This window comes from Somniosus microcephalus, chromosome 6 (assembly GCF_052327205.1).
Source record: "Somniosus microcephalus isolate GS21.2 chromosome 6, FLI_Smic_1.0, whole genome shotgun sequence".
NCBI classification, from domain to species: domain Eukaryota; kingdom Metazoa; phylum Chordata; class Chondrichthyes; order Squaliformes; family Somniosidae; genus Somniosus; species Somniosus microcephalus.
In genome coordinates, this window is record NC_140992.1 from 7,050,791 (window position 1) to 7,078,549 (window position 27,759).

The 27,759-nt window shown below is 48.0% G+C and overlaps 1 protein-coding gene across 3 annotated transcripts in view; it reads left to right on the forward strand.

Annotated features, from left to right (window-relative positions):
• LOC147115411 (polyhomeotic-like protein 3) overlaps positions 1-27,759 on the forward strand; it is a 113,447-nt gene that overhangs the window by 55,062 nt on the left and 30,626 nt on the right. For 2 of the 3 annotated variants that reach the window (XM_085989660.1, XM_085989661.1), the window contains 8 exons: positions 1,359-1,427; positions 5,568-5,726; positions 10,005-10,097; positions 12,823-13,099; positions 16,467-17,284; positions 22,529-22,685; positions 23,745-23,992; positions 27,687-27,759. The exon at positions 27,687-27,759 is cut by the window's right edge and continues 96 nt beyond it. In XM_085989660.1, the coding sequence (XP_085845786.1) occupies positions 1,359-1,427; positions 5,568-5,726; positions 10,005-10,097; positions 12,823-13,099; positions 16,467-17,284; positions 22,529-22,685; positions 23,745-23,992; positions 27,687-27,759 (1,894 nt within the window). The remainder of the gene's footprint in view (positions 1-1,358; positions 1,428-5,567; positions 5,727-10,004; positions 10,098-12,822; positions 13,100-16,466; positions 17,285-22,528; positions 22,686-23,744; positions 23,993-27,686) is intronic. The other variant, XM_085989662.1, reaches the window with a different exon arrangement.

Sequence of the window (27,759 nt, forward strand, 5' to 3'; positions counted from 1 at the left end):
GGGTCTTCGCGCGTGCGCAGTGCACGTAAAACCCGGAATTTGTGGGGTACCTATGACCGCTGTGTACCATCATAGGCCCTGGAAAATCCGGGCCATTATTATTTCAATAATGATGCTGTTCCTACCATTGGAGTAAGGTTATTACTGTAATATTAATGGATTTTTTTTGACGTCACAGTGCACGAGCAGAAAACATATAGAAGAGGGCTAAATTATGAGGACAGGTTGCATAAATTTGGCTTGTATCCCCTTGAATATAGAAAGGTGAGGGGTGATCTGACTGAGGTGATTAAGATGTTAAAAGGATCTGATAAGATCGATACGGAGAAACTGTTTCCTCTGCTGGGGTAATCAAGAACAAGGGGACTTAATCTTTAAAATTAGAGCCAGGCCGTTCAGGAGTGAAATCAGGAAGCACTTTTTCACACAAAGGGTAGTGGAAATTTGTAACTCTCTTCAAAAGGCTGTGGATTTTGGGTCAAATGACACACTCCATGCTGAGATTGACTGATTTTTGTTGGGATATGGCACCAAGGGATATGAAACAAAGGCGAGTAGATAGAGGCGAGGTGCCGCTCAGCCATGATCTAACAGAATGGTGGAGCAGTCCCGAGGGGCTGACTGGCCCACTCCATTTCCTAATGTCCCGAGAAGCGTTCACCCCAGGTGAATCCCTGGACACACTGGCAGTCTACGGGTTGAGGGCAGCATTTTGACAGGTATAAGCAGGATTGGCAGAAATCTGTTGAGACTCACGCTCGTTTTTTTGTTGCCTGTCCTTTGGATAAGCAGATCATTGTTTCATAGAATGGTTACAGCACAGAAGGAGGCCATTCGGCCCATCAAGCCCGTGCCGGCCCTCTGCAAGAGCACTTCAGCTAGTCACACTCCCGCCGCCCTTTCCCCTTAGCCCCGCAAATTATTTTCCTTCAGGTACTTATCCAATTCCCTTTTGAAAGCCACGATTGAGTCTGCCTCCACCACCCTGTCGGGCAGTGCATTCCAGATCTTAACCACTCGCTGTGTAACAAAGTTTTTCCTCATGTCGCCTTTGGTTCTTCTGCCAATCACCTGAATCTGTGTCCTCTGGTTCACTCTGAGCTTTGCTAAACGGGACATCACCAAGACAGCTACATTAACATGGTAACTTGTGAACGTTATGGACAAGTGGTTATTAAATTCTGCTACATCTTGCAAGCAATATATACCAGTTGAATTTGGAAAAGATATCCGTTAAGTGCAGTGAGTCACGAGTAACTAGGGCCCCAGAGTCAGGTGCCCTACCCCCAGTATTGGCCGCTGGGCTCTCTTCACCACTGTGCATGTATCTGATTATTCTTCATATACTCCATTTTCAGGCAGGTGGGCGTCAGTCTTCTTCACCTACAGGGAGCATCAGCCAGCAATCAAGTGTGTCACAGACCTCAGTGAGTCACCAGTAACCCTCTTGATATCTTAGTGCTAATACTGATGTGGTTCTTGCCAATCTTCGTGGATCCACCTTTATAGGGCAAACAGCGGCATTGGCAGGTGTAATTGGATTCATGCAAAATGTCTTTGACTCTGATTTTAACGAGGTGTGTGTGGTCACCTGTTTTTTTTTTTTAAATAGTCAATTGCGCCGTTAAAATTGCAGTTTCATTCAAGCACTTCCAAGGGGCTGTTCCAGGGTCCTGTGCTGTCTCGTGGGAAATTGCGGATGGCCAGCCCATAATTTATCTGCCGGTTAAAACGAACGGAGGGAAATTTGCGAGCTGCACGGCCACGGTTTCCTGCAATACGCACCTGGCAAGCTTGGCTTCCTGCCGGGGGCGCGGGACCTTGAGTTGTATGCTAATATTGGCGCAGTATAGTTTGCAGGCTTGGGTTACACGTATAAAGACTCAGACAGCTGCTCTTCAGCTGAGCAACTTCATTCTGAACTGTAACGAAAATTTGTTTCCCAGACATTCTGTTTCTAGCCCCACCACAAATAAACGTCCCCTTCCTGAGTTTACAGGGAGGTCACACTGGTTCCTTAAAGTATATTGCCTCATTTTTCTTGTTACGGGAGGTTCATATTTAATATTATTACTCAACTGTTTTGATTCCCCCCCCCCCTTGACTGTTTATTAGCAGCTACGGTGGTATAAGACACACCCAGCCAAGAGTGGCAGGGCGATGACCTTTGCCCAGGGCTTGTGCTGGTCTGTAACTTAGGAAGTGCGTGAGACTAACGCAGGTTAATTTGCTCTCTGCTTTATCCATTACATTGTTGTCATTCAGCCCCGCTGAGATCTGGAACTTGCTGAATAGGGATTTGTGGGCCCCCAATAGCATCTTTTCGTGTTAGACCACTGGTCTGCCCGGCAGAGGTACAGTGAAGTAACGCAGAGAATTGGGTTAGAACTTCAATTTGCTTTAATTTATACCGGTGCTGTTTTAGTTTGGATTCTGGCAGACCTGTGACCCGGTTCCCAATGCTCACACCGCTCTATCCAACGTTGGACTCGTTCCCTACATTACAACAGTGACTACACTTCAGAAGTACTTCATTGGCTGTAAGGTTGTGAAAGGCGCTGTAGAAATGCAAGCCTTTCTTTGTAGACCTGCAAATAATGGGGTTTGTGATGTTGCTGCCAGGATTACAAACATACGAACAATGGCGGTCATGGAAAAGACCCTCTGGTCCATCCAGGCTGTCCCACTCAACTTTTTGCATCACACTATATACACCCCCTGCCCCACCCCACCCAGAATCATGTCATCGCCTGGGAGAGGCTAAAAACATAAGATCATAAGAAATAGGAGCAGGAGTAGGCCATTCGGCCCCTCGAGCCTGCTCCGCCATTTAATGAGATCTTGGCTGATCTGATCTTGGGCTCAGCTCCATTTCCCTGCCCACTCCGCATAACCCATCACTCCCTTATTGTTCAAAAATCTGTCTATCTCCACCTTAAATATAGTCAATGACCCAGCCCCCACGGCTCTCTGGGGTAGAGAATTTCATAGATTTACGACCCTCTGAGAGAAGAAATTCCTCATCTCAGTTTTAAATGGGCGACTCCTTATTCTGAATAACCAATTACCAAGACCAATTAGGGGGGGAACAAAATTTGGAAAATTCCTCTCTGACCCGCTTTAGGTGATGAAGTTCAGGAGAACACTCTGGCCCTGAGCAACGTTATGTGGTACCTACCTTTCCTACGAGGTGATCTCTGCCCCAGCTGAAACCGGTCCAGCTCTCCCTTGAAGGTTTGGACCTCTCTCTAGATGCAATTAGCTGATGCACTTTGCATCAACAAGGTGTCTACATCTCCGTGTCTGAACCTTTTCAGTTCGGTTCCCTCTCTGCCCGCGCCACCAAGACCGCTGTGGCCAAAGTCACCAATCTCTGTGACTGCAACTGTGGCGCTTTATCCCTTCTTCAACCGCTTGACATCCCTCCAGTGCCAGTCGCGGTCCGATCACACTGTCCTCCTTCACCGCCTTCCTTCAGCGGCACTGCTCTTCCACGGTTTTACACCTATTTGCCCCCAGTCATTGCTTGTGCCCCAGCTTCTGTATGGTCACCTCTCCAGTTCCCCAAGGATCCAAGGTTCTGCCTCTGCCACAGCAATGAAATGTCACAAATAACATCTTCTGTAACTGTGGCCATGGTGGACTATTCCTCCTTACCCTTCTTGACCTCTCTGCAGCCTTTGACAGGGTCCGTCACAACATCCTCCTCCAACACGATGCCTCCGTTGCCCATCTCAGAGGGACCGTCCTCACTTGGTTCCATTCTTACCTAACCAATTGTAGCCAGAGCATCTCCAGCAACGGATTCTCTTCCCACCCCCAAGCAGTTACCTCTGGAGCCCCCCAAGGATCTATCCTTGGCCCCTCCTCCACTTCCTCATCAAATGCTCCCCCCTCAGTGACACCATCCACATGTACTCTGCCGACTCCCAGCACTACCTCTGCACCATGATCATCTCTGCGGTCTCACGCTGCCTGTCTCGGCAAGTCTGAATTTCTTACCATTGGACGTCGGGGAGGCTTTTTGCCTCTGCCAAAAATGCTGCATCCTTACCATACTTTGTAACCCTCTCCCCACCCACTTGTTCAAGCTTAACCAGCCGGCATGCAACCCCAGCATTCCGTTCAACCCCCCATAACCCACCCACTAATATAAACACTTCCTTCCACATCTTGCAACAATGTTCACTTCACTTCAATAGAATTATATAGAATTTACAGCACAGAAACAGGCCATTCGGCCCAACAGGTCTGTGCTGGTATTTATGCTCCACACGAGCCTCCTTCCACCCTGCTTCATCTCACCCCATCAACATATCCTTCTATTCCTTTCTCTCTCATGTGTTTATCCCGCTTCCCCTTAAAAGCATCTACGCTATTCGCCTCAACCACTCCCTGTGGTAGCGAGTTCCACATTCTCACCACCCTCTGGGTAAAGAAGTTTCTCCTGAATTCCCTATTGGATTTATTAGTGACTATCTTCTGGTTATCGCCTCTAGTTTTGGTCTACCCCCTCAACTGGAAACATCTTCTCTACGTCTACCCTATCGAACCCCTTCATAATTTTACAGACCTCCATCAGGTCACCCCTCTGCCTTCTCTTATCTAGAGCAAGAGCCCCAGCCGGTTCAGCCTTTCCTGATTAGTTATAACCAATATTCCCTTTAAGCTGGAGTTTCTGCGCAGGCCGCTTGCCGGCTCTACAATAGGAAAAACCGCGGATGCGCGGGAATTTGAACGAGCCGTGCAGCCCTTTAAAGGGGCCGTGCACCCAAAAAAAAAATTAAAGGGAACATTGCTTATGTATCATCCTTGTAAATCTTGTTTGCACCTTCTCCAGTGTCTCCATGTCCTTCTTTGTAATATGGAGACCAGAACTGTGCACCGTACTCCAAGTGTGCTCTAACCAAGGTTCGATACAAGTTTCTGCTTTTCAATTCTATTCCTCGAGAAGTGAACCTCAGTGCATTGTTTGCCCCTCGCTGATCTCCACTGCTGCTGGGACCGCCCCCCATCCTGGCCGTTATAATCAGTACGCGTGACGGGGGAGTTTTTCCCCCATCGCTGCACTTGGACAATGCTCAGGGGAAAGGGGGAAAAGTGACCGAGACCAGTTATCTCAGGGTCTCCATCCCACTTGAGCTATGTCAAGGTTCCTCAGCATCCTACCCAGAGTGGGTGGTACTGGGCCTGGTGCTGGGGTCAGTGCAAGTGCAGCATAACTTTATGAATGGGGCAGGAGGGAGCCACTCTTTATAAGGCTGACACAGGGGGAGCTACTAGAATGGGCGGGGATCCGTTATAACTGAGTCCCTACCTTATTCCGGCACAACTCTCGAGGAAATTCCGGGGCCAGTGAGTTAGTGGCGAACTCTCTGACCGATATCAAAGTATTGCCCCAATGTATGTCAACGTTTGCCCTTTTAAAACAACGTTTTTATTGTGAGATAACCCCATTATCGCTGAAGCATATTAGATCCAGAAACTGTGTGAATGATGTTGCATTTTGGTTCGGTGTGCAGCACTGCGCTCAACCTTTAATAGACCTTTGGGCCTCTCTTGTGCAGATTAACCTCTCGGCGTCTCCTAACGCTACCCAGCTGATAAGCCGCGCTCAGACCTCCAGCACTTCAGGCAGCGGAATCACCCAGCAAGCCATGCTGCTCGGCAACACCACCCCCACCCTCACGGCAAGCCAGGCGCAGATGTACCTCCGAGCCCAAATGGTAAGTTGTACGGCACAGGAATGGCAACAAACTTTGGAATGCCCATCAACCGACGAGCCCACTTTGTAAAGCACGCTTACAGCCCTTTAATACCACAACCTTTATCCCCAGTCTTCATCGCTCCACCATTGGTGGCCGTGCCTTCAGCTGCCTGGGCCCTGAGCTCTGGAATTCCCTCCCTGAACCTCTCCACCTCTCTCTCTCCTCTCCTCCTTTTAAGACGCTCCTTAAAACCTACCTCTTTGACCTCTGTCCTAATAGATCCTTATGTGGCTCGGTGTCAAATTCTGTTGGGTATCGCTCCTGTGAAGCGCCTTGGGACGTTTTACTACGTTAAAGGCACTATATAAATACAAGTTGTTGTTGTTAAAGAGCACATCCTTGACAAAAATGTATCTGACAAACCTTTCCTTTGACTACAAATGCATGAGGCAGTCACTGTCCATTGCACTATCGCCTCCTTCATCCCTTAGTAGCCTTAAAACTACCTGGGTGATCCTGTGCCTAAAGAGAAACCAGTTTATTGTCCTTTATGGGTTTTGCTCATTTTCTCTCGGGCTCCGCCATTCAATAAGATCATGGTTGATCTTTGACCTCAACTCCACTTTCACTCCTGATCTCCATATCCCTTGATTCCCCTAGAGTCCAAAAATCTATCGATCTCAGCCTTGAATATATTCAACGACTCCGCATCCACAGTCCTCTGGGGCAGAGAATTCCAACGATTCACAACCCTCTGAGTGAAGAAATTCCTCCTCATCTCAGTCTTAAATGGCCGACCCCTTATTCTGAGACTGTGACCCCCGAGTTCTAGACTCTACAGCCAGTCAGCATCTACCCTGTCAAGCCCTCTAAGAATTTTATACGTTTCAATGATTCTTCTAAACTCCAGAGAGTACAGGCCCAATCTACTCAATCTTGCAACATCTTGTGAAACCGTAAGGAAGGTTGTTCAGGCATGGATTTTTTTGCGGTACAAAATGGCTCTTTAGTCAAATACCAGCAGAAAATTCATTGAGAAAAGGTCAGATAATGAATTAGGATCATAGGAACAGGAGGAGGCCATTCAGCTCCTCGAGCCTGTTCCGCCATTCAATTAGATCATGTTAATCTGTATCTCAACGCCATTTACCCGCCTTGGTTCTGTAACCCTTAATACCCTTGCCTAACAAAAATCTATCAATCTCCAATTTAATATTAACAATTGATCTAGCCTCAATTGACGTTTGCGGAAGAGAGTTCCAAACTTCTTCCACCCTTTGTGTGTAGAAGTGTTTCCTAATTTCACTCCTGAAAGGTCTGGCTCTAATTTTTAGACTATGCCCCCAGTCCTAGATTTCCCAACCAGCGGAAATAGTTTCTCTCTATCTAGCCCATCAGTTCCCCTTAATGTCTTGAAAACTTCGATCAAATTACCCCTTAACCTTCTAAATTCTAGGGATTCCAACCCTAGCTTGTGTAATCGCTCCTCGTAATTTAACCCTTGGAGTCCAGGTATCATTCTGGTAAACCTACACTGCCCGCCCTCCAAGGCCAATATATCCTTCCTAAGGTGTGGTGCCCAGAACTGCTCCCAGCCATGAGCTTATTGAATGGCAGCACAGGCTCAAGGGGCCGTATGGCCGACTCCTGCTCCTAATTCTTATGCTCGTTCCTTAATGGAATATATTTTATTTGCACCCTTTCCATAACTTTAAATAAACTGCGAGCAATGGCCCTGAAATTCGGATCGGGGGCTTGCCGCGCGTGCAAGCCCCCAATGTGCACTCACCCGGCGCGCCGACATTTGAAGCCCGGGCCTGCTCGCATTTCCTGTCACTGGCCCGGTTCAGCTGTCGGCACGATGTGCTTACCTGATCCAGCGGCGTAGTTAGTGCGATGTGCCGGCTGGGATCAGGTGAGCACTGTGCAGCCAATCAGGGGAGGGGAAACTTCATTCATGAGTTTGAGAGTAAGAACTGTCAAACTCATGAAAAGTATGGGCTGCCAAAACACTACTTAAACTTTCAATAAAATTTTAAAAACATCCCACTGATTATATTAACTATAAATAAGTTTAAAAAAATATTTTAAACAATTAATCAAATTTTTGAAAAAAATAAATTTTTTAAAAATAGGGTCTAAAACTAAACTTACCTTACTGTAAATTCTTTAAAAATAATAAACCTGTGGAAAATTTTTTTCTAAATTGTACTAAAAGACCACTTACCTGTAAAACTAAGTACTTACGTCTGTTTTTTCCACGCGTAAGAACCGGAGGCCTTTACACTCGGGCAACTCTGGGGGGGGGGGGAAGGAATTTCACTGCGCACGCGCTGCCTGTGCAGTCGCACGCGTTCTGCCTCTTAACCCCTTGGGTCAGAGGACAGGAAATGCCGGTTTTCAGCACATGCACTGTGCATGCTGAAAACTGGCAATTCCTCCGGGCACACGCATGAGTACCCCGTCCATACTCACGCGTTGTGACAGGAATTACTGGGCCAATAACTCTGAATGGAAAAGGCAGTGCCACAATTCCGAGGTTCCCCACACTTCCTTGAGTTGTGTTTATTTTCTGTCGATGGCTGGAAGATGTTTTAAAGCCACAATAAAACAATTTGGTAATGGACTGATCAGGCCTGCAAATCTTTGTGATTTTAAACTTTCTCCATTTTCTTTCACGTAAAGAGAAACTCAAAGACCATTTCCCCTCTCCTCTCTGCTGGGCTATGATTGGTGCTGTGATACCTTCCCCCAATTGGCCATTATTCATGTGTGACCTTTGACCAGCCAACGTTGCCGGGCTACTCGATAGATTTTTGTTGGGTTAAGGGTATCAAAGGAGATGAAGCAAAGGCGGGCAAATGGGGTTGAGGTGCAGATCAGCCGCGATCCAACAGAATGACGGGACAGGCTCGAGGGGCTGAATGGCCTGCTCTTGTTCCTATGTTCGTATTTGATCACAGAGTGCACGAGACGTCCTCATTTAACGTAAGAGCATAAGAACTAGGAGCAGGCCATTCGGCCCCTCGAGCCTGCTCCGCCATCCAATGAGATCATGGCTGATCTGATCTTGGCCTCAACTCCACTTTCCTGCCCGCTCCCCATAACCCTCGACTCCCCTGTTGCTCAAAAATCTGTCGATCTCAGCCTTGAATATATTCACTGACCCAGCCTCCACAGCTCTCTGGGGTAGAGAATTCCAAAGATTCACGACCCTCTGAGAGAAGAAAAGGGCGACCCATTATTCTGAGACTATGCCCCCTCGTTTGACGTCTCAGATATGCGTTTCCATGGATACGGATAAGGAGTGGGAAACCCTGGCTGAGTTCCCCATGCCAATTGAAGCCAACGGTAGCCGTGCCACTGCTGTACCGACGGAGAGTAGCCGACCCAGCACAGATCCAGGATCCAACCTGGGACCTTTCGTCTCTGTCTGGATCAGGAATTACTAAGCAGGTGTCCCTGGGATTAAAACATGCCCCTAAATGGAATTGTATGTTTGAAGGGAACACTTGGGTATTTCCCACACCTCCCTTGATGCTTTCCTTAGACGACCAAACTATGGCCTCTCGGCCACGAGTAGCCCACCAGCTCTGGCAGAGTGGCTGATGAAGCCCATGCAGCCCGGTTCTGTTTGTATCTCCTGTTTGTCTTTGTATTCGGGGGGCCTGGACCTTTGCAGCGAGCTCTTCTTAGTGTCGTTGCTCATTGGCGGAAAACGAATCCTAAATCAGAACACCAAGATCCGCTCGTGTCAACAACTTCACTGGCATATGGAAATTAATGGGAACACGGACCAGGAAGTTTCCTCAGAGCTGCTCCCTGGTGTGGCGCCGTAATTTCACCGGAAGGGCGGCGGGAACTCCGGTTCCGCGCATGAATGGGGTCCCCGCCACACTTCCGCGGCAGAGCACGAGTCGCTCTGAGGAAACTCTGAGCCATGGGTTTAAAATTTCAGGCCTACATTGTCCGAATTGACACAGCGGCGATGCATTCACTTTAGATGGGTTACCATCGGTGTTACAACATGTAAATATAGGCCAATATGGTGTCCCGCAAGACTCCATTGTACACACTTGTGGCCCAGAGGACAGAGATCTTGGACACTCCTGCTGTGGAGATACAGTTGTATCCAGTCAGAGTTATCCTCCATTCAAGGGGCGGCGTCCACTGTAACTGGGCTTTTAAGATGAGGCAAGTTAGCCTGACTGGAGCAAGGTGTTCTTCTTGTGTAGATGTTCTTGATTGTCACGTCTTTGTACCTGCTCTTTCCTGATCTTCTCTCTGTCCCTGCAGCTGATTTTCACTCCCACTGCTACTGTAGCTACTGTCCAGCCCGATCTTCCTGTCGCCTCCTCTTCCTCTTCCTCCGTGTCTGCATCCACTCAGGTGAGTTGTTACTGACTGATTCCCTTCCCCCCCTCCCCCCCTCCCCCCCCCCCCCCCCCGCGAACATAGGGGACCAGAGAAACACAACAAAATGTTATTCCCCACGTTCATTTTATACACCTCACTACTGACGTTGAGAGTTTGGTCACTCTTAAATGTACATGTATGTTTCAGGGTAATTTCTGACTATTTACTGGCACGAAGTTATCTGCCCCTAGGTTACCGGCCCACCTCCACCCCAATGTGAATGTAGAAAGGTCCTGGTGATTAAAAAGCTCAACATCATCCAGGACAAAGCAGCCCGCTTGATCGGCACCCCATCCACCACCTTAAACATCCACTCCCTCCACCACTGATGCACCATGGCTGCAGTGGACGGTAGCATAGTGGTTGTGTTGCTGGGCTAGTAATCCAGAGACCTGGACTAATGATCCAGAGACATGAGTTCAAATCCCACCACGGCAGCTGGGGAATTTTTAAATTCAATTGAATAAATCAGGAATAAAAAGCTAGTATCAGTAATGGTGACCATGAAACAAAAGGATTGTTGTAAAAACCCATCTGGTTCACTAATGTCCTTTAGGGAAGGAAATCTGCCGCCCTAATCCGGTCTGGCCTATATGTGACTCCAGACCCACAGCAATGTGGTTGACTCTTAACTGCCCTCTGAAATGGCCCAGCAAGCCACTCAGTTATATTTGAGAAGGCGGCTCACCACCAATTTCCCGAGGGCAATTAGGGATGGGCAATAAATGCTGGCCTTGCGAGCGATGCTCACATCCCAGGAACGAAGATAAAAAAAACTTGCAGAGGTTTCTTCGACAGCACCTCCCAAACTCATGATCTTCCACCACCTCGACGGGCGAGGGCAGCAGGTACGTGTGAAGACCGTCACCTCCAAGTCACTCATCATCCCGACTTGGACATATATTGGCTGTTCCTTCATCGACAAAAGTAGGCGGTAAAACTTTTATTCAGGTAGTGTAAAGGCTTGAGCTGGCCACTGGGAGTAGCATATCTTGGAGTGAAGCGCCTTTCAATTTGCTTTTTCTCTATCACGGAGGAACATTTGTCCTCCCTGCCCCCAGTGGAATGTGTGAGTGGGGGCCCGGGGGCGGGGTGGGTGCGGGGGAACCAGGGGAAACGAGGAGCTCTGGGTGCCTATCCCTTCTGTGACACTGGTTGTTGGAGCATCATTGCACCGGCCATGCAAAGCATGAGACTGCAAAGCACTTTTGTGCCAGCTTATCGCTAAAATGTTTTACAGTCCCTAAATCCAGCCAACCCACTTTGAAAGTTAAATGAGTAACTTCACTAATCATAGAAACTTACAGCACAGGAGGAGGCCATTCGACCCATCATACCTGTGCTGGCTCTTCGAAAGAGCTTTCCAATTAGTCCCACTACCCCGCTCTTTCCCCATAGCCCTGCAAATATTCCCCCATCAAGTATATTAATGACCTGGACTTGGCTACACAGGACATCATGTCAAAGTTTTCAGATGAAACAAAACTTGGAATTGTAACAACCAGTGAGGAGGATCGTAACAGACGTCAGGAGGACACAGACAGACTGGTGGAATGGGCAGACACGTGGCAGATGACATTTGACGCCGAGAAGTGTGAAGTGATACATTTTGGTAGGAAGAATGAGGAGAGGCGATATAAACTAAATGGTACAATTTTAAAGGGGGTGCAGGAACAGAGAGACCTGGGGGTATATGTGCACAAATCTTAGAAGGTGGCAGGGCAGGTTGAGAAGACTGTTAAAGCAAACGGGATCCTTGGCTCTATTAATAGAGGCATAGAGTACAAAAGCAAGGGAGTTATGATGAACCTTTATAAAACGCTGGTTCGGCCTCAATTGAAGTATTGTGTCCAATTCTGGGCACTGCACTTTAGGAAGGATGTGAAGGCCTTGGAGAGGGTGCAGAGGAGATTTACTAGAATGGTGCCAGGGATGAGGGACTTCAGTTACATGGATAGACTGGAGAAGCTGGGTTAAGAGGAGATTTGATAGAGGTGTTCCAAATCATGAGGGGGCTTTGATAGAGTAAATAAGGAGAAGCTGGTTCCAGTGGCAGAAGGGTCAGTAACCAGAGGACACAGATTTAAGGTGATTGGCAAAAGAACCAGAGGCGACATGAGGAAGCATTTTTTTACGCCGAGTTATGATGATCTGGAATGTACTGCCTAATAGGGTGGTGGAGGCAGATTCAGTAGTAACTTTCAAAAGGGAATTGAATAAATACCTGAAGGGGAAACATTTGCAGGGCTACGGGGAAAGAGCAGGGGGGAGTGGGACTAATTGGAGAACTCTACCAAAGAGCCGGCACAGGCACGATGGGCCGAATGGTCTTTGCGTGCTGTTCAGTCTATGATTCTAAGTATTTATCCAATTCCCTTTTGAAAGTTGCTATTGAATCTGCTGCATTCCAGATCATCATAACTCGCTGCATAAAAAAATATTCTCCTCATCTCCCCTCTGGTTCTTTTGCCAATTTCCTTCAATCTGTGCCCTCTGGTTACCGACCCTCCTGTCAGTGGAAACCGATTCTCCTTATTTACTCCATCAAAACCCCTGACGCAGGCAATGCAAAAAGTACCTGTGTTGCCGTGATTGCATTTAAAAAAAAATATATATATATATATAAATCTAGCTCACTCGTTCGAGATATTGTCCAGGAATCTGATCCTGCATTTTTTTTCCTTCTGGCTGATCTTAGGTTCAGAATCTGGTGGTTCGGAGCCAGCAGTCTGGCGCGTTGGCTGCTCCGTCCCCTCAGAGCGTCCCGCTGAAAGGCACCTGTCCGACGCAGCAGACCCCGATGAGCCACGTAAAGGCGGTGGTGCAGGGTTCCGCTTCCAAGGCCAACCCACTCGACTCGGCCCCCGAGAGCACCAAGAAAGGAGAGAGCCTGACTTCGCCCAGCCCCGAGCCCCGGGTGTCCACGGTCACCCGGCTACAAATGCCGGCAAACACGCAGCAGTTAATAGCCCCCGGTAAGCGGCAGTGACCCCTGCTAACGGCGAGTCGGATCGGGGAATCTTAATTTGACTATCGCACCTTGTGTCGTGTTGAAATTCGGCAGAGTCCGACTCTTAAGTGCATTGGTTAACGTGCTTTGAGTCAGATTCTACGTGGACAATTTCCACAAAGCTGTTTATCTGTTTAAAAGAAACATTAATTAGTGCGCTGAAAGTTGCGCAATGGAATTACACAAGAACATAAAAAATCAGATCAGGAGCCGTCCATACGGCCCCTCGAGCCTGCTCCACCGTTCAATAAGATCACGGCTGATTTTCGACCTCGACTTCGACCTTTCCTGACCTATCCCTTGATTCCCTTAGTGCCCAAAAATCTATCGATCTCAGTCTTGAATATACTCAACGACTGAGCCTCCACAGCCCTCGGGGGTAGAGAATTCCAAAGATTCACAACCCTCTGAGTGAAGAAATTCCTCCTCACCTTGGTCTTAAATGGCCGACCCCTTATTCTGAGACTGTGACCCCTGGTTCTAGACTCCAGCCAGGGGAAACATTCTCCCTGCATCTACCCTGTCAAGCCCCCTCAGAATTGTATACGTTTCAATGAAATCACCTCTCATTCTTCTGAACTCCAGAGTACAGGCCCAATCTACTCAATCTTGCAACATCTTGTGAAACCGTAAGGAAGGTTGTTCAGGCATGGATTTTTTTTTGCGGTACAAAATGGCTCTTTAGTCAAATGCCAGCAGAAAATTCATTGAGAAAAGGTCAGATAATGAATTAGGATCATAGGAACAGGAGGAGGTCATTCAGCTCCTCGAGCCTGTTCCGCCATTCAATTAGAATGGCCCTAGAGATAGCGGATGCACTAAGGATGATTTTTCAGAATTCATTAGACTCGGGAACAGTGCCGATGGATTGGAGGGTAGCTAACGTTACCCCACTATTCAAAAAGGGGGGTAGGGAAAAAGCAGGTAATTACAGACCTGTAAGCCTTACATCAGTTGTGGGCAAAATGCTGGAGTCCATCATTAAGGATGAAATAGCGGAGCACTTAGCAAATGGGGACAGGATAGGACAGAGTCAACATGGATTTACAAAGGGTAAATCGTGCTTGACTAATCTATTGGAATTTTTTGAGGGAGTAACTGGTAGAATAGATGGGGGAGAGCCAGTAGATGTGGTGTACCTGGACTTCCAAAAGGCCTTCGATAAGGTCCCACATAAAAGATTAGCATGGAAAATTGAGGCTCATGGGATAAAGGGGAAAGTTTTGGCGTGGATAGGGAACTGGCTGTCAGATAGAAAACAGAGAGTTGGAATAAACGGCTCATTTTCTGAATGGCAGGCAGTAACAAGTGGGGTACCACAGGGATCTGTCCTGGGCCCCCAGCTGTTCACAATTTACATTAATGACCTGGATCAGGGAGTCGGATGCAGCATTTCCAAATTTGCAGACGACACTAAACTAGGAGGTGGGGTGGGCTCAGAGGAAGAGACCAGGAAGCTCCAGAGCGATTTGGACAGACTGGGCGATTGGGCGGATAAATGGCAGATGCACTATAATGTGGACAAGTGCGAAGTTATCCACCTTGGGTGCAGGAACGGGAGGGCAAATTATTATTTAAATGGCAATAGATTGGGAGAGGGGGAAGTACAGAGAGACCTGGGTGTTCTTGTACACCAGTCACTGAAGGCGAGCATGCAGGTGCAACAGGCGGTCAAGAAGGCAAACGGTATGCTGGCCTTCATAGCAAAAGGGTTAGAATACAGGAACAGGGATACCTTGCTGCAGCTGTACAGGGCACTGGTGAGACCACACCTCGAGTACTGTGTACAGTTTTGGTCGCCTCATCTGAGGAAGGATGTTCTTGCCATGGAGGGGGTGCAGCGGCGATTCACCAGGCTGATACCAGGAATGGCGGGAATGACCTATGAGGAGAGACTATGTAGTTTAGGGATGTACACACTGGAGTTTAGAAGATTGAGAGGGGACCTCATAGAAGTGTATAAAATTCTGACAGGTCTAGACAGACTGGATGCAGAAGGAATGTTTCCCTTGGCGGGTGAGAACAGAACTAGAGGACATAATTTAAGGATAAGGGCTAAACCATTTAGGACAGAGATGAGGGGGAATTTCTTCACTCAGAGAGTGGTGAACCTGTGGAACTCATTGCCACAGAGGGCAGTGTACGCCAGCTCATTAAATATATTTAAGAGGGAATTAGATATATTTCTACGGGCAAAAGGGGTTAAGGGTTACGGAGAGAAGGCGGGGACGGGATACTGAATTAAAGGATCAGCCATGATCTCATTAAATGGCGGAGCAGGCACGAAGGGCCGAATGGCCTACTCCTGCTCCTATCTTCTATGTATCTATGTATCTATGTATAATCTGTATCTCAACACCATCTACCCGCCTTCATTCTGTAACCCTGATTGCTCTTGCCTAACAAAAATCTATCAATCTGAGTTTTGACATTTTCTATTTTCGCCACACACCCCCCACGCAACCTCAACAACTTTTTGGGGAAGCTAGTTCCAGATTTCCACTGCCCTCCGAGTGAAGAAGTGCTTCCTGACATCACCCCCGAACGGCCTGGCTCTAATTTTAAGGTTCTGCCCCCTTGTTCTGGACTCGCCCCCACCAGAGGAAATAGTTTCTCTCCATCAACTCCTTTAATCATCTTAAACACCTGAATTACATCACACTTTCTTTAGTCCAGAGAATACAAGGCTAGTCTATTCAACCTGTGTGCCAGCCTTGGTTCCGTGGGTAGCACCTTTGCTTCTGAGTCAGAAGGTTTTTGGTTCAAGTCCCCACTCCAGGAGACTTGAGCACAGAAATCTAGGCCGACACTCCAGTGCAGTGCTGAGGGAGTGCCGCACTGTCGGAGGTGCCGTCTTTCAGATTAGACGTTAAACCGAGGCCCCGTCTGCTCTCTCGGGTGGACGTAAAAGATCCCATGGTGCTATTTGGAAGAAGAGCAGGGGAGTTACCTCCGGTGTCCTAACCACTCCTTTACAATGTTGACAAAGTACAGCTCGACTGCATATGTAGACTCAACCAAGACAGGACAAACCTGTCCTCATAATCTAACCCACAAATATAGAAAGAATCACTTGGGTTGATGATGATACCAATGAATGCAATTCAACTCCCTTTCATTGGAAGAATTCTTCAAGACATGTAATTAAAAAAAAATCAATAGAAATGGAAAAATATCTATTTTCACGTTAATCGTACAATGCAGCTTTGATAATAACAGTTCTGATAATGGGGTTTATTATTTTTGTTGAGTCTCTCTTCAGAACTGGAGTTAATTTATAAAGGAAAGCTGTCTTGCTGTTCTCTATTAACTGTGTTGTTTGTCCTCTACAGCGCCCTATACCCCGATCCAGCCGCACCAGCTGATTAAACAGCCGCAGATTCCATTGCACCAGGCGACAGTGAAAGCTCATCATCAGCTTATTATTCAGCAGCAGCAGATCCAGCACAGACAGCAACTGCAGCCTCTGGCACTTCCAGCTTCCGACCCTCCACCGTCTCAGCACTGCCTGCCCATCCAGGCCCAGGGCCACCCGCTAATCCAGGCCTCTCCCCAGTCGCCCCACTGCATGTCGACCCAGGCCCACAGCCAACCGCTGAGCCAACCTTCGGCTCACTCCCACCCGCAGAGCCAGCAGCAGACGGTCGTGGTCTCTCCGGTGCCTTCTCAGTCGCCGCCGAGCCCCTCGTCGTCCACCATCATCATCCAGCCGCAGGCACTGATCCAGGCACAGCCTCCCGCGCTGGTTCACCCGCCTCTGCCGGCGACTTCGGCACAGGTGCAGCTGAGCCCGGCGCACCTAATGCCAGCCCATCGCTCCCCGGTGGCTCAGATCGGACCCTTGCGTCAAGCGAGCCCGGTGATGCCGCACACGACGCCCTTGCCTGCGAATCCAACCCCGGTGTCACCTTCGCCAGAGGCCCCGTCGCCCGCCCCAGCCCACCTCCAGCGGCTGTCCTTGCAGACCCTAACGGTGCCACCTGAGATTGTTTCCCCCACGCAGGTACTGCCACAGACCGTCCTACATTCGCGGGAGCAGCTCCCAGCAGCCCAGGCACTGATTCAAATGCCCTTTCAGGCTCTTCCCCCACCCCAGACCATCGCTGTTAATCTTCAAGTCCAGCCGTCGCCTCCAGTGGATGTCCCACTGGTAGGGATTCATTAAATCTTTCATATCTTGCATGAAAAAATGTGTTTTTAAAAAAAAAAAGAGAATTAACGGCCACTTGTAGGAATCTTAGCCTTCAGCATTGAATGTACTCACTTGTTTTATACTGATACTGTGCATGTCGCATTGCTTTAAGAACCGTCCGGTCAGTAGCTTTGTGATCCCACAATTGTCCTTGGGGCAGTTGAGTTTGAACGGCAGTCAGGACTGGGATTCGAGTCGGGGTTTCAGGAGGACCTGTGTTTGGTGCTCTGCTCTCTTCAGTGTACAGTCGTGATCTCCTGAGGTCCACAGTTGAGTGTTGTCCAAAAATTTGAGGCTGATTCCATAAGCTGTCGAGTACGCCCATTGAATGTCAAAATCACACAAGGTTACTTGTGAACCTAGAGTTCCTTACACAGGACTTGGCGTAATTCAAGGCCGAATTACTCTCTCTGCCAATGGCATGGTCATGGCTACATCTCCCAGCACTGCTGCCCTACCTCTGCAGAAACCGACAGACTGTTGTAAAGCATTAAATTGAAAATTAAATTATTGTTTAGACAAAAAGGTTTTCACAAATTGCAGCGAATGGCATTCACTTTCAACGTTGACTAGAGTATGTTCGTCCACCTGACACAGAAGTTATTCTACCCGTCACATGCCCGCAGTAATTTACTCATAAGCTCATCACTCGTGGGTTGTGAGACCAGATCACTAGAGGAACAGAGGAAAGGTATTATGCCGTGTCCAAGGCAAGCTCTGCCTTTGAGGGGCAGTGGTGCGGTGCCTTGGCACTCCAGGTGCATTATGCCACAGAGCACTTGGACCTGGGTAAACAACTGGCAAGTCCCGTGTTGGAAGGCCATGATTTCAGCCGCTCCATCAGGGAAGATTCTGAATGCAGGCCAGGCCACGGAGGGGTGGAAGATTGGAGGGTGAAGCATGGACCTCATAGCAGGTGGCTGTGGAGCACTACTGGCAGAGGCCTGGGAGCAGGTATTCTGCCCACTCTCTGGGTTGAGGTTCGGGATGGGGAATGGGGACCAAAAAGAAGACCTTTAGGTTGACTGATGTGCTTCCCGAGCTGTGTGAATCCCCTGGCCATGCAGGGAAATTTAAAAAGTAGGGGGGGAAAAGGCCCTTGAATGCCTGTAAAGTTCCTCATAATGATTTCGATTGGGTCCCCTGCCGCTACCGGTCGGGTCGGCTCCAGGATGACCGATGCGCCTGGGGGAAATGTGCGTGGGAGTGAGATGACAGCGGGTTCCTGACCCGCTGACCAAAAAAAACAACTTTCCCACCCGACCCGCCACCGAGTATGCCCGCTACCACCCCGGAAAATTCAGCCCCATGTTTCTGAGGAAAGGGAGTCAAATCCGCCCTGGTCTAAATCGGGTGGATTAAGATTTGTTTGGACAGTTCTGAATTTTAGCCCAGTTTGTGCCAATTCAGATTTGCTTCTATGAGGTGATGGCATGCACAAGCAGCAGATGATAAGGTGTACTGACATTTATGTTAGCCGTGCTCGAAGCTTAAACCACGTGTTGGCGGAACGTGACTTCAAAGGTAGGTGAATTTATTTGTTCTATTGATTTCGCACTTATCGTGGTTGGTTGTGTATGTCCATTGCCTCTAGTCAAGGCTATGGTTGGGGCCTGTGCTCATGGTGGGTATTACATAGAATTGCACAGAATATGCAGCACAGAAACAGGCCATTCGGCCCAACTGGTGCAAGCTGGTGTTTATGCTCCACACAAGGCTCCTCCCACCCCTCTTCATCAAACGCTATCAGCATAACCTTCTATTCCCTTCTCCCTCATGTGTTCATCGAGCCTCCCCTTGAATGCATCTATACTATTCGCCTCAACCACTCCCTGTGGTAGCGAGTTCCCCATTCTCGCCACTCTGAGTAAAGACATTTCTCCTGAATTCCCTATTGGATTTATTAGTGACTATCTTATATTTATGGCCCCTAGTTTAGGTCTCCCCAAAAGTGGAAGCATCTTCACTACGTCTACCCTATCGAACCCTTTCATAATCTTAAAGATACAATAGTAGGGGAGATGTAAGTTTAACCTCTGGTGGTGGTTGTGTCTGAGAACTGGTGGCGTGTTAGAGGCGTCTCTCCGACGACAACCCAGTTAGATTTCAGCTTCAGAATTCCAAAGTCCGAATTCGCTGGACGGAAAAAAGAAAATGAGTGCGGCATGTTAGAAATTTGAATGATGTTGCTGAAGTTTGTCCTGCTTGATGTTTGGGTTTCACGTGTGCTTTAATCACAGACGAGTCAGTAAATTAGTAAAAGAAAAGTTGTAATTTCCAAAAATTGGTCTTCGCCTGACTTTGAGATGGAGGTAGATGATCGTCATCGCTGCCTGGGCGGCAATCTGACGGAGTGGATCATCTGCCCTTTATAGAACCCGTGTGATTTTCAATCTGTCAATTTCAATGGGATGACAGTCTGTCAGGCCTTATAAAGAGCAAGCGATTCACTCCCCCAAATCACCACCAGGCAGTGAACAAGAAACTACACCCCCGTCTCCGTAAGAACCTAAACATAAGAAATAGGAGCAGGAATAGGCCACTTGGCCCCTCGAGCCTGCTCCGCCATTCAATAAGATCATGGCTGATCTTGGGCTCAAAGCCATTTCCCTGCCTGCTCCCCATAACCCTTCACTCCCTTATCTTGCAAAAATCTGTCTATCTCCACTTTAAATGTATTTAATGACCCAGCCTCCACGGCTCTCTGGGGCAGAGAATTCCACAGATTTACGACCCTCTGAGAGAAGAAATTCCTCCTCATCTCAGTTCTAAAAGGGCGACCCTTTATTCTAAAACTGTGCCCCCGCGTTCTAGATTTTCCCACGAGGGGAAACATCCTCTCTGCATCTACCTTGTCGTGCCCTTTCAGTATCTTATATGTTTCAATAAGATCACCTCTCATTCTTCTAAATTCCAATGAGTTTAGGCCCAACAGCTCAACCTTTCCTCATAAGTCAAACCCCCTCATCTCTGGAATTAACCTCATGAATCGTCTCTGAACTGCCTCCAATGCAAGTATATCCTTCCTTAAATAAGGAGACCAAAACTGTACGCAGTACTCAAGGTGTGGTCTCACCAATACCATGTACAGTTGTAGCAGGACTTCCCTGCTTTTATACTCCAACCTACTTTTGATTTTTCTTTTTCTTTATTTCACTCACTGTTAATGTGTAGGATCCCGGACAAAGTTAGTCAACCTGATAACCAAATAACACACAACTTTATAAAGGATCACAAAATAGTGTAAAACTTTTCAAGAGGTTTCCATCCTTTAAAACAAGTCAGTCTCAGCACGTGCAGCTGCGGGCACATTTGGACTATTGTGAGTGCTCATCCTTCAACAGGACAGTGATGTGTTGGTGAAGCACAACGAGGATGATTCCAGGACTTAGTTATGAACAAATGTGAGGCAAGCTCTGATATCCATACTCTCAGCCATTGAGCCTCCAGCCTCCGATCCAGTAGTGCCATCGAGGAGCCACACTTGCAGAGCCTCGTGAAGGAGGCTCGTGGCTCCGTGTTTTCACTGAGTGAGTCCCTCAACAACCAAATTGAACGCAGTTCTATGCTCAGGCAGTCCCTTCTCAATAGTTTCCGACCCCAATTTTGGTGCCAGTGTCGGATCATCCCTTGTTTGAGGTGCTAAGACAAGGTGCGCTAATCGAAGACTGGCCTTCAGCATGATCCCAGAGGATAGTGAAAACAGATGTCATAAAAACATAGAAGATAGGAGCAGGAGTAGGCCATTCGGCCCTTCGAGCCTGCTCCGCTTTATCAGCCACAAATATTAGGGTACGGAGTAGATCTGGCACAGGTATTGGGGTAAAAGGCAGAGCGGACACAGATATTGGGGTACGGGGCAGATTGGCCAAAAATATTGGGGTAACATAGAAACACAAGATAGGAGCAGGAGTAGGCCATTCAGCCCCTCGAACCTGCTCCGCCATTCAATGAGATCATGGCTGATCATCCAAATCAGTACCCTGTCCCTGCCTTCTCCCCATATCCCTTGATCCCTTTAGCCTTGAGAAATATATCTAACTCCTTCTTGAATATATTTAATGAATTGGCCTCAACTGCCCTCTGCGGTAGAGAATTCCACAGGTTCACCACTCTCTGGGTGAAGAAATTCCTCCTCATCTCTGTCTGAAATGGCTTACCCCTTATCTTTAGACTGTGACTCCTGGTTCTGGACTCCCCCGCCATCGGGAACATCCTTCCTGCATCTAGTCTGTCTAGTCCTGTTAGAATTTTATAAGTTTCAATGAGATCCCCTCTCATTCTTCTAAACTCCAGCGAGTATAAGCCCAATCGACCCAACCTCTCCTCATACGTCATTCCTGCCATCCCAGGTATCAGTCTGGTGAATCTTCGCTGCACTCCCTCCATGGCAAGAACATCCTTCCTCAGATAAGGTGACCAAAACTGCACACAATACTCAAGGTGTGGTCTCACCAAGGCCCTGTACAACTGCAGCAAGACATCCTTGTTCCTGTACTCAAACCCTCTCACGACGAAGGCCAACATACCAACATGCCTACTTCCATCTGGAATCAACCTCCAGTGAGTTCCCGCTGAGGTTATTTCCAGTTGATATTGACTCCTAGGCACTGAAGTATGGGGGTACAGTCTGGACTATTCGCTGAATGAATCTGCTGAGAACGTTAAGACGAGGCACCCTTCCAGGTGCAGTTACGTCATGGAGTTCTTCCTACCTCGGGGATGCCGCTACCACTAAGGGCCACTTGGTGAGCACTCTGGGGGCTGAATTCAGATTGAATAGCATTGACTAAGCCACTTTGCTAATGTCAAACCAAACATATTTCCCGATGGGATTCACCGATCACTCAATGGAATTGTTATATTCATAAAGTAGGTATGGTGCAAATGTTGTATTGGGGCTTCATGGAGTCTTGCTTCAGGCTTGTTAATATTAACCAGTTCTCTCATAGTCCAGGTCATATAGCCTGCTCGCATGCACATCATTATTTTGCCTCTCAGAAACCTGGATCATGTACCCTCCTCGTGTGTTTGTGTGTATAGGAGCGAGAGAGAGAGATGTCCTGGACGTGTAGCGGAAGGTGCCCGCATTAATTGGGGTCATCGCCCTGTATCTAATTTTAATGAACACACGTGAAATTTTTGGTTAAAAACTTCAGGTTGGGTCGTGCCGTCTGACGTCGTGTTATTGTGCCTTGTCAGGTTTGCCCGGTGGAAGACGCCTGTGACCAGGAGATGAGGGAAGAGCAGGAAGAATGCTTTGCAGTACGCAGAGGAGTTTCAACACCCCCCTCTCACTCCGAACCCTCCATCTCCGCAGTCCAAGGGGAGGCTCTGACAGCTGTGGACATTTGCCAAGGTCAGGTGTCAAGAGCGGGGGGGGGGGGGGGGAAAAAGATGTTTCGCGAATTGAAACAAACAAGAGACTGAATGTGTCTCCCGCCTTTCACCTCTGGAAACTGGCTCGAATGCAGCCCCGACTACTCTGCCCACTGGCTAGGAGAGCGCCACATGAACTGTGTTTGCGTAATCTTAATACTAATTCCTAGTTGCACGGGCCACAGTACAAAACTAGCACTAATTGGCACTCAATTAACAGACTCACTCAGAGAGGCCTCGAGGGTTGATGTAGAAAAGTGGAAAATTGTTACTCTTGAAAGAAATATAGACTTGCATTTATATAGAGTATTCCTCAACCTCAGGACATGCCAAAGCGCTTTACAGCCAGTGAAATGTGTTTTTTGAAGCGTAGTGACTGTTGTAATGTAGAAAACGGGACAGCCAATTTGCCCACAAACAGTGATGAGATAATGACCAGATAATCTGTGTTGATTAAGGTATAAATATTGGTCAGGATGCCGGGGAGAATTCCCCTGCTCATTTTTGAAATAGTGACCATGGGACCTTTATTGTTGTTACATTTCCGTTAGATGTCAGCCGTGGCTCAGTGGGCAGCACCCGCGCCTCGGAGTCCGAAGGTTGTGGGTTCAGGTCCCGCTCCAGAGACTTGAGCACAAAATCCAGGCTGACACTCCCAGTGCAGTACTGAGGGAGCGCAGCACTGTCCGAGGTGCCGTCTTTCGGACGAGACGTTAAACCGAGGCCCCGTCTGCCCTCAGCTGGATGTAAAACAACTATTCAAAGAGCAGGGGAGTTCTCCCCGGTGTCCTGGCCAATATTTATCCCTCAACCAACATCACTAAAGCAGATTATCTGGTCATTTATCACGTCACTGTTTGTGTGATCTTGCTGTGCGCAATTTGGGTGCCGCGTTTCCCACATTGCAACAATGACTATATTTCAAAAGCGCGTTGGGACATCCTGAGGTCGTGAAAAGCGCTATATAAATGCAAGTTCTTTCTTTCCTATTAGAAGAGGTTTTACTTCATCGTATCGGCAACGTTTCTTTGTCTTCCAGAACGAGCAGGGCCGCCTATCGTGACCTCAGCAAGTGCCTCCGTTATCAGGTCCTCCGCCGACACCCTGCGGTTCTCCTGCTCCTCGCCGCTCATCGTCCCGCCGGCCAAACTGAAACCCAGCGGCTCCGTCTCCTCCAGCAACCTTCCGGGAACGGATAACAAGCCGCCGCAGGCCATTGTCAAACCGCAGATCCTGACCCACGTCATTGAAGGGTTCGTTATCCAGGAGGGACTGGAGCCGTTCCCTGTGAGTGGAACTTGTCTTTTGTTTTGATTATTAACAACGCCCCGACCAATTTTCCCCCTTCGTTCCCTAACAAGGTCCTGATTCACGCTAGATCATTGCTGCACTCCACTGCCTCCGCCTAATCTCTGAGCCTAGAACAACAACAACAGCTTGCATTTATAGAGCACCTAAAACATAGTAAAAACGTCCCAAGGTGCTTCACTGGAGCGATTATCAAACAGAATTTGACACCGAGACACATAAGCAGATATTAGGACAGGTGACCAAAAGTTTGGTCAAAGAGAAGTTTTAAGGAGCATCTTAAAGGAGGAGCGAGAGGCGGAGAGGTTTGGGGCCCAGGCAGCTGAAGGCACGGCCGCCAATGGTGGAGCGATGGAAATCCGGGATGAGCAAGAGGCCAGAATTGGAGCGCAGAGAACTCGGAGGGTTGTAGGGGCTGGAGGAGTCTACAGAGATAAGGAGGGGCGAGTTCATGGAGAGATTTGAAATCAAGGATGGGAATTTTAAAATTTAGAACTGCAAGTATTGACAGGCTATTCAACCATGGGAGGATACCGCCAGAACTCCTCCTTACCCAACACACACACACTGTTCAACAGGAATCACTGGATAGCGATCAGGAGCAGGAACCTTGGCCGTTAAGTTTTTTTTGGTCCCCTCCTTAGCTCCAGGTGTCGAAGCTTCAGGTCTGTGCCCCCCCCCCCCCCCCAGCTAAGGTTAACTAACTTACACCGGCTGAGGATTAAACCTGAAGAACTCCTTGGTCTGTTGTGGCCCAGCTTTACACTGGGCAGGGAATTTAGTCAGCGATGCAACGGCTCTCTCCTGCAGGGTGGCTTCAGTAGGTGGCAGCGTGTGGCATCAGTGGCAGTGCTGTCACCTCTGAGCCACAAGGTCGTGGGTTCAAGCCCCACTTCAGGATTTGAGCACATAATTCTAGTGCGGTGCGGAGGGAGCGCAGCACTGTCGGAGCTGCCGTCTTTCAGAGGAGACGTTAAACCGAGGCCCCGTCTGCTCTCTTGGGTGGACGTAAAAGATCCCACAGCCACTATGTCAGAGAAGAGCAGGGGATTTCCCTGCAGTGTTCTGCTCAACATTTATCCCTCAAAATAGCACCAGAACACTCTAATTAGTCATTTATGGGACTTTGCCGTGCGCAATTTCCCTGCAATGCAACAGTGACTTCATTTCAAAAGTGCTTTTTTATAATTGATTCTCAGAATGTGGGTGTCGCTGGCAAGGCCAGCATTTATTGCCCATTCCAAGTTGCCCTGAGAAGATGGCGGTGAGCCGCCTTCTGTGGATGTTTAATAGAATGGAGTGACTCATTGGGCCACTCCAGAGGCCGGGTGTGGGAATGGAGTCACAGGTATGGACGGCCGATTTTCTTCTTTAAAGGTTCTCTGGAGTTTAGAAGAATGAGAGGCGATCTCATTGAAACATACAACATTCTTACAGGGGAGATGCAGGGAAGATGTTTCCCCCCCTGGCTGGGGAGTCTAGAACCAGGGGTCACAGTCTCAGAATAAGGGGTCGGCCATTTAGGACTGAGATGAGGAGAAATTTCTTCACTCAGAGGGTGGTGAATCTTTGGAATTCTTTGCCCCAGAGGGCTGTGGAGGCTCAGTCGTTGAGCATATTCAAGACAGAGATCGATAGATTTTTGGATATTAAGGGAATCAAGGGGATATGGGGATAGTGCAGGAAAGTGGAGATGAGGTTGAAGATCAGCCATGATCTTATTGAATGGCGGGGCAGGCTCGAAGGGCCAAATGGCCGACTCCTGCTCCTATTTCTTATGTTCTTATCTGATGTTCTTATGACTAGTGAACCAGTTGGGTTTTTACGACTGTTTGACAGCTTCATGGTCACTTTAGCTCATACCAGCTTTGTACCAAATTGTCAAACTGCCATGGTGGGATTTGATCTCCGGATTGTTATATACACGCCATGGATTTCCTCGCCCAGTAACATAACCACTACACTAGCGCACCTTGTTACTTCATTGGCCGTGAAGCACTTTGGGACCTCCTCTGGTTGTGAAAGGCGCTATACAAATGCAAGTTATTTCTACTTTCTTTGGTTTCGTTGTACACTCAGGCACCCCAACTGGCAAATAAATGCCTCTTTCATGGTATCTAACACAACTGAAGGAAGGCAATTGGCACTCGAGTGAATCTGGGACCTGAAGTGACCAGAATTGGCTTCTTGCCCCTGAAATTCTATGTTGCACAACCGCCTGTCCTACACAAATAATGAACTGCAACCATTGTCATCTGTTATTTACTGCGTATATGACATTAACAAAGAACAGAACAAATTGTACATTTCATTTTCCTTTCTGACCCAGCGCACACAGTTCCCCTGTGATGTGATAATAGGGTTAGCAAACTTGGCCTGGCCAATCAATCTATTTCTTGTGTTTAAGAGGCTGCAGTGTCACTACAGTTAGTTACTGTTGAATAAACTTATTTTCCACAACATTTTATTCCTTTATCAGAAGATCATGGTGAAATTCCAGGCAGAATTTTATGATTCTTATCTGATGTTAATTAAAGCGGACGATTGGTCAGACGTACAATATGTCTCTCAGAATACTTCGGGTTGGATAGTTTCTTCAAATAACTGAAGTCATGCAATGTGAGAGTGTCTGTAAATCCGGGCAAGAATAAGACTCCTTTTAAAGGGGAACCATATTTGAAATAAGCAGATTATCTGGTCATTATCACATTGCTGTTCGTGGGATCTTGCTGTGCACAAATTGGCTGCCGCGTTTCCTACATTACAACAGTGACTACACTTCAAACGTACTTCATTGGCTGTGAAGCACTTTGGGATGTCCTGCGGTTGTGAAAGGCGCTATATAAATGCAAGTCTCTCTCTTTCTGGAACAGCTGGAAAGGGAGCGATGAGGAGCAGACATTGGGGTAAATTAAAAAGGAAAGATGTGCAGGGCGATGGGGAAGGAGCAGCGAGGGGAGTGGGACTAATTGGAGAGCTCTTTCAAAGAGCCGGCACAGGCACGATGGGCTGAATGGCCTCCTGTGCTGTAAGATTCTATGATTTTAAATTTTAGCAACGCTATTAAATTTTAATGTTTAACGATTCATTCTGAGCTAGTTGGCAAAGGAACTGATATTACCGCCGGTAAACTGGGCTGACGCGCAAGTTTCCGTCTCATAGGAACAGGAGGAGGCCATTCAGCCCCTCGAGCCTGTTCCGCCATTCAGTTAGATCATGGCTGATCTGTATCTTAACTCCATCTACCCACCTTGATTCTGCAACCCTTAATGCCCTCACCTAACAAAAATCTATCAGTCTCAGTTTTTAAATTTTCAAATGACCCCCAGCCTGAACAGCTTTTCGGGGGAGAGAGTTCCAGATTTCCACTACCCTTTGTGTGAAGAAGTGCTTCCTGACATCACCCCTGAACGGCCTGGCTCTAATTCTAAGGTTCTGCCCCCTTGTTCTGGACTCCCCCCACCAGAGGAAATAGTTTCTCTCTCTCCACCCCATCAACTCCTTTAATCATCTTAAACACCTCGATTAGATCACCCCTTAATCATCTAAACTCGAGGGAATACAAGCCCAGTCTGTGCAAGCTGTCCGCGTAATTTAACCCTTCCAGCCCCAAGGTTTCGCTTTGCTTGAGTCTCGAGGAGATAACTTGACTAGAATGACCTCGCTCCAACAGGTGAGCCGCTCCTCACTGCTGACCGAGCAGCCGGTCAAGCAGAAGCCGCTGTGCGACGGTCCAGCCACATCCC